At 33.6% G+C, this 11735-nt stretch overlaps 1 protein-coding gene across 1 annotated transcript; it reads left to right on the top strand.

The window, feature by feature from the left end:
* Nucleotides 1–681: 681 nt before the first annotated feature.
* LOC120250123 (MADS-box protein SVP-like) lies at nucleotides 682–10516 on the top strand. The gene is made up of 7 exons (XM_039258904.1): nucleotides 682–706; nucleotides 9352–9413; nucleotides 9494–9593; nucleotides 9715–9756; nucleotides 9870–9911; nucleotides 10009–10112; nucleotides 10224–10516. Exons 3-7 carry the CDS (start codon nucleotides 9498–9500, stop codon nucleotides 10231–10233), a joined length of 294 nt encoding a protein of 97 aa, XP_039114838.1. The 5' UTR covers nucleotides 682–706; nucleotides 9352–9413; nucleotides 9494–9497; the 3' UTR covers nucleotides 10234–10516.
* Nucleotides 10517–11735: the final 1219 nt, after the last annotated feature.

The following is an 11735-nucleotide window of genomic DNA, read 5'->3' on the forward strand; positions in this document are numbered from 1 at the left end:
GTTATTTTTTTAAATAACAATGTTAGTTTTTATTTAAATGTAATAAATAAAATTAATTTAAAACTTTTAGGGATATATATATATAATAATAATTTAATGAGTATTAGAAACTTGTAGGGATACATATGCATGTGTTTTTTTATCATATAATATGTAATAATATATCTTAATATTTTATGTGGGCTACAGAGATATGTGTGCCAAAAAATCAAATTTTAAAGTGTAGACATGATTTTGTCATTTGCTTAATTCTTAATTCTGTACATTTGTTAATTTTCTCATTTATTCTTATCACTACTTAAAACTTTGTTTGTGTATGTATATATATGTGTATATATATATATATGTATGCACATCTCTTTGTTGAAAAAATTGAAGTCATCAAGTTAGGTTTTCACCACTTATATCTGCCACAACAAGAGATCTCTTGTACTTGTATAATTTTATGCCATATGTATATATATATATCCATATGTTTCCTTGTATTGGCCTGTTCTTAAACTTCTTAAACTCATAGCAAAATTTTTTCATGTAACAGTCTTATTGATTGTAACATAATTGTTAGGAAGTATTATATATTTAATATGTTTAACTTTGCTTTTTTTTTTTAATTCATGTATCAATAAAGCATGTGTGAGATCATTGATAAGCACAGTACGCAATTCGATGCGGCTCGAAGCCAGACCAACAAACTCTTGACTTGCTTGTAAGTCAAATCTACCATCACCTTATTCATATATATATATATATATATATGCTCATAAGCTTAATTTGATTTATATAAATGCTCATTAATTTGGGCCTTATAATTCACTTGTAGGGCTTTCTATATATATATATATATATATATATTTTAATTCTTGTAATATAGACATATAGTGATCATTAATGTTTGAGTTGTTTCACTTGATCAGCCTAGCTAACCCCCTTTTTTATTTTTATTTTTATTTTTTTTTAATTTGCACTATGTGGACAACCTTCTTACACACTTCATAGAATCCTCCATGAAGCTAGCTTAGTCAGTTTTTTTTAGACAAAGATGTAAAGCGCCACGCCATTAAAGGGTTGTCAAGGGATGCATAGTTTCAGTAGTGCACTAATTTCAATAGTTTATTGATCACCTAAGAATTTACCCAGTCAAGCATTACATGGGCTGATCGATGAAAGTCTTGCCATGTGTACGCTCAGAGGACTTTAAAAACTAAACCGAGCTAATAAATTTTTTCTGCCATGCAACTCTGAAAGAGAGATAAAACGCCTCCCAATGGACCCATCAGACTTATTTGAATAGCACGATGTTAAAAATGGGTATGGGTGGGTTTTCTATAGTAGGTGTTGTATCTCTCTCTTCTAGAGTTATATGGTAGAAGGGATTTATCTTTATAAGGTCTATAAGCTAGCGTAACTAATGCATATCAATACTTATTTATTTTTTGACAGTATTTACCATTTTCATTCATATGTATATTATACATGAATATATTCTTGCATGAATTTATTGATGATGCATTTGCCTACAGAGTCCATAAAAATAAAAGAATATGATGAAATAATAATAAAAAAAATAAAATCATTAAAAACGAGAAAGTCTGGAATCTTAAGAAAGATCTCTTCTTGCACAATATATATATATATATACATTACTGCTAGTTATGGAGGGATACTAGTATGGTGATTTTCGCTCAATCTCTCATATAATATAAGCACACACACTCAATGTAAAATCAAACATGCAAGTAAGAGAAAGGAGATATATGAATTGATTCCTTAATTTGGCACAACTTGTTTACATCCCAGGTGACCAAGGCCGTAGATAACAATTCACTAGAAAAAGGTAAAGAAAAAGAATACAACACTCATTTTCACTCTCACAATGAATACATGAACCCTCTCTAGATTGGTCGATGCCCACTCTCACTCACCCCTTACCCAAGGGTCTTTCTCTGGTAGTACATCTTAAATCTTAAAAACATGTAGTCTCCTATATAGGCGCTTTCAACGTCCCTAAATATAACACCTCTCTCTTTTAGAATCCCCACGGTTTCTAATTTAGACATCTTTCAAAAATTAGACGTTGTAACTCATGTTGTAACCGAGCGTGCAACATGGCCCACTTGCTAATCCTAATCGAGTTCTAGCTTTTTGTTGCAACGCGACCATACAACGCCTCTAACCCTCCTAGTTGTGGCAGTCCAAGTCTGTCACACCCACCCCTTCTACCGAGGTAAATGTGGCACCCATCGCTAAAAATTCCCTTTTTAACCGAAGTCGACACTCGCTTTAAACAAAATCGCACTTACAAATCACATTTTTACGACTTTTACACCAACTACGGGTTCAAATACATAAATATTATGAATACATAACTCAAATTTGCAGGGTACAACCGCTACGAGATCACAACACCAATGACAAGAAATAAAGAAAGGGGGACCCATCGCAGTCCCTGGACTCAACTCGACTAGCTCTATAGTCGATCGAGCAATCTAGGGTCCCCGCTCCTCGCACTACATGAGACATTCGAGTTGGTCGGTAGTGGCTTAATAATTTCAAATATTTAAATACAGATATATAAAGTATATAAATACCAACTTCTCAAATAATTTTTTTCCAACTTTTCCAAAAATACCGTAATTCTAGCAAAAATACAATCTTTAAAGAACTCTTGAAACATAAATTCAACATAAATCAACATCAATTTGATTTTTCTCAGAAAACACAAATTTTGTGAGAGTCTGGTCTCATCACAATTCAAAAATATAACATAAATCTCAAATTCAAAATAAAGCAATACCCAACACTCACCCAAAGATAACATGGTCTCAGAAAACTCTCTAAACCTTCGCCGTGGCGCTGCTAGAGTTCAGAGCCGTCGAGGAACTCATGTCCTTAACGTCGACCCATCGGGTTCACCGGCCGCGACTCCCCTGCCACTCGATGAATATCCAGCGTGGCTCTGCGACTCCCACCGAACCGCCCCTCGTAGTAATCAACACCTGAGTCCACCACGCCACCTCTAAAGGTCGGCCCGTGGGGACCCACTCATCGCAGAGGTCGGGCCTTAGCCCGTCACCATAAAAAGCCATCAAGTAACATACAGAATAATACCATCTCAGTATAAATCATAACACGTGATCCTTTTCCGTGACAAGTATTCACATCACTGGAAATAACCATTATTTTTCCACAAAGCCAATGCTAAAAAGTATAACAACGCATAATGCCGAAAGAAAGCCCGGATCCATCGATACCATTCCTATACCAGAATGAAAACCAATTCTACTAACAATGCCGATAAAAACATCTTTTAATATGCTCACATGGTTTCGCAAATCACTCCAAATCAAAGCATATATACCCATCAAAAATAAATACAAGAATTGAATAATTAAATCACATATACATGTATTTTTTTACTATTCACAAATCACGTATAATTATACAAAACGAATGTATCAATACGGTTATCATGAACATCAATGGCAAACAAATATACGTATATTTCAACTATATATGGAATCAAACATGATAAAAATGAAATACTTAAACATTTATTTCCAAAAATACTAGCTCATTAAACAATTATTTCAAAATAATAATAATAATTTATTTATTTAAAAATAATAGCCACTACTAACTCACTCCTGTGTTCTTGGGTTCCTGCTAAACCCTGAACTCCCTCCCAAGACCTGAACAACACCTAATAGAATAATATAATAAAAATAAATAACATATTTAAACTCAAAAAGAAAAATACAAAAAAATAATAATCAACTCTCTATTAGGGCCCACTCACTCCAATCTGCGTTAAAAACCCCGACCTCGCATAGTCCAATTGGCTTTTCAGTTGTATTTAAACCAACTCGCTTTTAGACTAAAACACAGCTAAAACCAATCTGAACCAATCTTAATTCCCCCGAACCAAGCTTTAATTGCACTGAACCAAACTCAATTTCACTCGAACCAGCTTGAACCAATTCAATTCTTATTCAAAATCCATTGAACCAACTTGGTTCAGTCCAAAACCCTTAACCTAAAATCAACTGAACCAAACCCAACCCATTTCAACTTGATTTGATCAAGCCCAACTCAACCAAATCAACTTGGCTAAACCCAACCAATTCCAATCCAACCATCATCATTAACACCTTAATCATCGTAATAATCAACTTAATTAACTAAACCAAACCCTAATCTCGGTGCTACAGTATTTGCTACAGTAAAACCGAAAATCTCATCCTCCATTTCAAGCAATTTCAACTCAAATACAAGATTTTTCCAAATAACTTCAAGCATTCATCATCCATCAACAACAAACCATGATTATTTCTACTCAAATCTATCATTTTCTTCATCAAATAACCAATATATACATATATACATGCATACATACACTCATTCATCAAAAATACACCAAGAAAAGCTCTTACCAACTAAAACCATCCCTCCGGCGAGCTCCCTCCGGCGATCTCCCATCCCCCACCTCAAATCTCCCATTTTTCTCCTCATTTCTTCATAACTCTCGAGTTATCAGTAGCAGAAATGGTGGAGAAGAAGATGAACAACACAAAGCCCTAGATTTTTTTCTCTCAATTAACTCTTTCAGCCGAAATTCACTTTTAGTCCCCTCGAAAACATAATTTCTTACAAAAGCAGTCTCGAAAAAAACTCCCAAATGGTCCTTGAATTATGAAATACTATTCTCAAAAGGTCCTTTCAAATTACCCAACGGTCCCCAGGTTATAACACAACATTTTTTAAAAAGATCCCTTCCATCTTACTTTTTCAGTCCTCGGTTTCCATAAACATTTCATGTCCATCCCTTTTCATTTATTCTTTAACCCAAAATCTTTTTAAAAAGTTTTTACACTTAGGTCCTTATTCTTTCCACTGGGGTTTCTCAACAAGATTACTCTGTAGAAAAATCTTCATCTGAAATCGTAGTAATACCCTAAATATATTTTTCCAGTAATTATCCAAAGGTTCAGGGTATTACAATCCTTCCCCCTTAAGAAAATTTCGTCCTCGAAATTTCTTAGCATACATCAACTCGATATCACTCAATTTCATTCTATCGGGTTCCAAGATCTGCTTTCTCTTGCTACAAATATGCTTAATAGTAAATAATCACACTGCAAATCACTATGTATCAGTCAACAAACAACATGCCAAACACACTTCTTTGGCATCTTCAAGTCAACTCATTTTGGATAAAAACAATTCCGTCAAATATCTCAACCCATGATCCAGATCACAGTACACTACTCAGCTCTTTGTCTCAAATGTCAAAATCAACTATCAGTCCTCAATCCCAATATGCAACTTAGGTTTTAACCCGATTGGAGACTCTAAATACTTCTATTGGGCCCTTAACTTTATGTCTAATCACTACTAACTCTCCAAGTCTAGACATGACTTCTAAACTTAAGCTCAGATCACAACCCGTGATCTCTACCAAACCGGGATATCTCAACCTACAGCTCTGATACCAAAAGATGTCACACCCACCCCTTCTACCGAGGTAAATGTGGCACCCATCAGTTAAAATTCCCTTTTAACTCGGAAGTCGACACCTCGCTTTTAAACAAAATCGGACTTTACAAATCACATTTTACAAACTTTTACACCAACTACTAGTGTTCAAATACATAAATATTATGAATACAATAACTCAAATTATGGGTACAACCGCTACGAGATCACAACACCAACGACAAGAAATAAAGAAAGGGGACCCACTGCAGCTCCGGACTCAACCTCGACTAGCTCTATAGTCGATCGAGCAATCTAGGGTCCCGCTCCCGCAAATCTGACAGACATTCAGTTGGTCGGTAGTGGCTTTAATAATTTCAAATATTTAAATACAGTATATATAAAGTATATAAATACCAACTTCTCAAATAATTTTTCCAACTTTTCCAAAATACCAGAATTCTAGCAAAAATACAATCTTTTAAAGAACTCTTGAAACATAAATTCAACATAAATCAACATCAATTTGATTTTTCTCAGAAAACACAAATTTTGTGAGAGTCCCGGGTCTCATCACAATTCAAAAATATAACATAAATCTCAAATTCAAAAATAAAGCAATACCCAACACTCACCCAAAGATAACATGGTCTAGAAAACTCTCTAAACCTTCGCATGGCGCTGGGCTAGGTTCAGAGCCGTCAAGGAACTCATGTCCCTTAACGTTGACCCATCGGCTCACTCGGGTCGACCCCGGCCACCCGATGAATATCCACCGAGGGCTCTGCACTCCCACCCCTGAACCCGGCCCTCGTAGTAATCAACACCTGAGTCCACCACGCCACCTCTAAAGGTCGGCCCGTGGGGACCCACTCTGCAGAGAGTCGGGCCCTAGCCCGTCACCATAAAAAGCCATCAAGTAAATCAAAGCAATAATACCATCCCAGTATAAATCATAACACGTGATCCTTTTCCGGGACAAGTATTCACATCACGGAAATAACCATTATTTTCCACAAAGCCAACGCCAAAAAGTATAACAACGCATAATGCCAGAAAGCCCGGATCCACGATACCATTCCTATACCGTGAATGAAAACCAATTCTACTAACAATCGCCGAGTAAAACATCTTTAATATGCTCACATGGTTTCGTAAATCACTCCAAATCAAAGCATATATACCCATCAAAAATAAATACAAGAATTGAATAATTAAATCACATATACATGTATTTTTTTACTATTCACAAATCACGTATAATTATACAAAACGAATGTATCAATACGGTTATCACTGAACATCAATGGCAAAACAAATATACGTGATATTTCAACTATATATGGAATCAAACATGATAAAATGAAATACTTAAACATTTATTTCAAAAATACTAGCCATTAAAACAATTATTTCAAAATAATAATAATAATTTATTTATTTAAAAATAATAGCCACTACTCAACTCACTCGGTGTTCTGGGTTCCTCGCTAAACCGGAACTCCCTCCCAAGACTGAACAACACCTAATAGAATAATATAATAAAAATAAATAACATATTTAAACTCAAAAGAAAATACAAAAATAATAATCAACTCTCTATTGGGCCCACTCACCCAATCGGTTAAAAACCCGACCTCGCATAGTCCAATTGGCTTTCGGGCTTGTATTTAAACCAACTCGGCTTTAGACTAAACACGTCTAAACCAATCCGAACCAATCTTAATTCCCCCTCGAACCAAGCTTAATTGCACTGAACCAAACTCAATTTCACTCGAACCAGACTTGAACCAATTCAATTCTTATTCAAAATCCATTGAACCAACTTGGTTCAGTCCAAAAACCCTTAACCTAAAATCAACTCGAACCAAAACCCTAACTCCATTTCAACTTGATTTGATCAAGCTCAACTCAACCAAATCAACTTGGCTAAACCCAACCAATTCCAATCCAACCATCATCATTAACACCTTAATCATCGTAATAATCAAACTTAATTAACTAAACCAAACCCTAATCTCGGTGCTACAGATGTCTGCTACGAAAACCGAAAAATCTCATCCTCCATTTTCAAGCAATTTCAACTCAAATACAAGATTTTTCCAAAATAACTTCAAGCATTCATCATCCATCAACAACAAAGCACGATTATTTCTACTCAAATCTATCATTTTCTTACATCAAATAACCAATATATACATATATACATGCATACATACACTCATTCATCAAAAATACACCAAGAAAAGCTCTTACTCAACTAAAACCATCACTCCCAGTGAGCTCCCTCCGCGATCTCCCATCCCCCACCCTCAAATCTCCCATTTTTCTCCTCATTTCTTCATAACTCTCGAGTTCATCTGTAGAAAATGGTGGAGAAGAAGATGAACAACACAAGCCCTAGATTTTTTTCTCAATTAACTCTTCAGCCGAAATTCACTTTTAGTCCCCTCGAAAAGCATAATTTCTTACAAAACAGCCTCTCGAAAAACTCCCAAAATGGTCCTTGAATTATGAAATACTATTCTCAAAAAGGTCCTTTCAAATTACCCTAACGGTCCCCAGGGTTATAACACAACATTTTTAAAAGATCCCTTCCATCTTACTTTTTCAGTCCTCGGTTTCCATAAACATTTCATGTCCACCCTTTTCATTTATTCTTTAACCCAAAATCTTTTAAAAAGTTTTACACTTAGGTCCTTATTCTTTCCACTTGGGGTTTCTCAACAAGATTACTCTGTAGAAAAATCTTACTGCAACTGTAGTAATACCCTAAATATATTTTTCCAGTAATTATCCAAAGGTTCAGGGTATTACAAAGTCGATGCAGTGAACTCCTCCCAAGGTCTTCCTGCCAGCAATTAGCTTGCCTCCTCACATCATATCAGCAGGTCCCTCTCCCGAGGGTTGTACCACCAAAGTAGCATCTCCATCTCGCTAAAGATGGTTTTTAAAGATCTTCAAAATCTTCTTTTCAAACTTGATTTCCATTCATTCAAGTTTAGTCTTCACAATCTTTAAACTTAATCTTTATTCATCCAAGTTTGGTCTTCAATATTCTTCTTACTAAACTTGATCCCCTTTTATTCAAATTTAATTTTTCAATATCTTCCAAGCATAATCTTCATTCATCCAAGCTTGGACTTCTAATTATCTCCAAATATATTTGTGCCTTCAAATATATTTGTCCCTGAATAGCTTGGTCTCCTCAATTAGTTGTGACCATAGATATCCTATGTTTTCGGGATAAATCTCTTTTCCAAAGATAGTTGTGTCCTCCATATATAAGCTCTTATCAAAGATAGCTCTACATAGTTTCTTGAAAAGTCCTCCAAAATATAGCTCCAACCATGGTCTTCTAGTCTTCAAGCCACATTATCATCCTTTGTCAAGTCAACTTGCTATGTCATTAAAGCTATGCGACAACGTCATCATTGCCATGTCACCTTTGACACATGTCAAATGAAGTCAATCATAGAGCCTAACTCTAACAATTACCATATGCAAGTGACAACAACAAAGGCAATAATATGTCAAAAGGTTCATACCGAGTGGTATTGGTCTCACTCGTAAAAAGAAGTTAATATGAGACACTCAAATAGTTTTCAATTTCAAGTCCAGTGAATGTAGTGATGGCAACATGTTTTTTTAGTTGTGGGTGTGGGCTAGTAACTAGCACCACGTTTTTGTCAAGTGGAGCCGTGAGGGGCGTACAAATTGGATCATCAATTTCTAGCACATGTGCATGCCCGGACAGCACTAGCCGTATTTGTTAAATAAATAAATAAATAAATAAGACAACGATATAATGAGAAAATGGCTCTTGCATTTCTGGCTGCAATGAGTTAAATTTTACCGCATTTCATTTTATTTATCTAGACAGATAACAGTGCCCAGGCAGGTTTGAAGAAAGAATATGCTGATAAAAACCGTCAATTAAGGTTAAGTCTTCCATGTATTGTTTCCGGTTTAATTATATAATTAAGCACAGGCTAGGGACTAATGTTTTGAGCCTTTGCAGACAAATGAGAGGAGAAAACCTGCAGGAATTAACTTTAGAGGAGCTAATGCATCTTGAAAGAACAATTGATATTGGATTGACTCGCGTAATGGAAAGAAAGGTATATATATATATATATATCATTATCCAAGTTCTTGGTCATTTTTTTATCCAAAAAAAAAAAAGTTCTTGGTCATTTTATTATTCAACATTAATCAAATTGTTATTCAAACTGTTTTCAGGGTCTACAAATAATGAAACAGTTAAGCAGTCTTCAACAAAAGGTAACAAATATATATGAGTTCCTTTTAATGTTCTCATTTGTATATATTTCTTTTTCTCTTTTGTTTTACTTAAAAAGAGTTTGTGCATTAATTGTTTGAGACATAAATTGAAGGAAATGCAACTCCTGGAGGACAATAAGAGGCTGAGAGAAAAGGTTTTTTCATTTATTATTTATTATTTTTACGTGTTTTTTAATTTCTTTAAAAAAAAAAATCTTTTGTAACATGGAGTTTGAATTATTAATTAAGCAGATGGGGTTGTGCATGATTGATCATGCCTCAGTGAGTGGTCTCCATGAAGATGGCCAATATTCCTCTGAATCAATTGACACTTCTGATACATTACTTAGGCTCGGGTAATTAATATCTTTTAATTTTGATCATTGATAGCTCCTTTTCTTTCTATGGGTATGAAATTACGAATTAGTTATCTATATATTAATGAGTTTACTTGATTTTATATGAAGCCTACCATAATTCAACAGGAATTGAAGAGAAAAGGCAAGCATGGCCATGAATCAAGATTGGAGGAAGTACATCCATATATATCCTTTAGAAATAATTACTTGTTTAGTTGTGGAATTGCTCAAATGTTAGTGTATTTATTTGCCATAAAAAGTATCGTAGCTTTCATTTAGTTGAAGGCAAACCGGGCATCACTGTTGCCATGAAATTTAACATGGTCTGTCTGAGGTTCGAACTTGTGATCTATTTTTTTTGTTTAATTATTATTTGAAATGGGATAATTTCTACCTTGAAATTTTATGGTTATTGTTGTTGTTGATTTTTTTTTTTTTTTTTTTTTTTTTATAAATACCCCCAATCTCATTATAAATGTCCATTATAAGCTTTAACTTTTTTGTGGAAAGGAAGACAAGCAATTATAATTAAAATTATTTTGAATATTTAGATTATTTTTCTTATTTTGTCTATTTTTTTTATCATAAATTAAGGTTGTGTATTTAAGATGATATTGATGGAGAACAATGTATTTAAATAGATTGATAAAATCAAATTTAAAATTTGATTATAAAATTAAATATGTGGATATATAATTTGAGATATAAAAGCTTTTAGAAATGGACACTGAGGTGGGGGAGTAAAATTATCATTTCATTATATAAAGAAAAAGAGAGACAGGTAATGTGTGGAAATACATATACATCTTTGTCAAAAAAAAAAGAAAAAAGAAATACATATACACATTGGTATTTTTATTTTATCTCTAATGGGATCAATGAGTTGATCTGCCTTCCAACATTTAGATATTATGTCCGGTGTGGGTCCAAAGAGTGAAAGATATACTGTACTAGTAATTAATAAAGCAAGAAGTACTATAGATTGACTTAATTATAATATAAAACATATGATATAGATTGAATATGGAAGATAAAAATTGGTAGATACTTTACTCTTACGTGTTATTTGGTTGATGACTAATTACCAATATTATTCTATGAATTATAAGATATTTCACCTACTCTTTTCTCTGTAAAATTTAATTGCTTAAAATTTATTTATTTTTAAATATTAATATTAATAAATATCTGTTTTATTAATGAAAATAATATCTTATTTAATTTTTATTACTAATGAGTAAGTGAAAATTGTGGAAATATGATGATTTTAGATAATTTTTTTTCCACTAAATAAATATTAAATAAATTCTTTTATGCATGTTTAAGCCGACAAATGAAATGCAACCTACAATTATAATATATATATATATATATATATATAATAACACACGGCCTATTAGAGAAAAGGAGAGTGTTTGGCACACAAACACAAATAATAGTTCCAACCACCCTCATACAGTGGCCACTAAACAAATATCTCCGCATCATCGTCCACTCTGAATCTTTGAAACATATTTTCGTACAATGAAATTAATATAGATCTTGCCAGCCACTGCAAGTCTGCAATGAATGAAGCAAAAGAGCCATTAAATAAATATTGAATAAACAAATATCTTTTTG

This window comes from Dioscorea cayenensis, chromosome 19 (assembly GCF_009730915.1).
Source record: "Dioscorea cayenensis subsp. rotundata cultivar TDr96_F1 chromosome 19, TDr96_F1_v2_PseudoChromosome.rev07_lg8_w22 25.fasta, whole genome shotgun sequence".
Classification (NCBI taxonomy): Eukaryota; Viridiplantae; Streptophyta; class Magnoliopsida; order Dioscoreales; family Dioscoreaceae; genus Dioscorea; species Dioscorea cayenensis.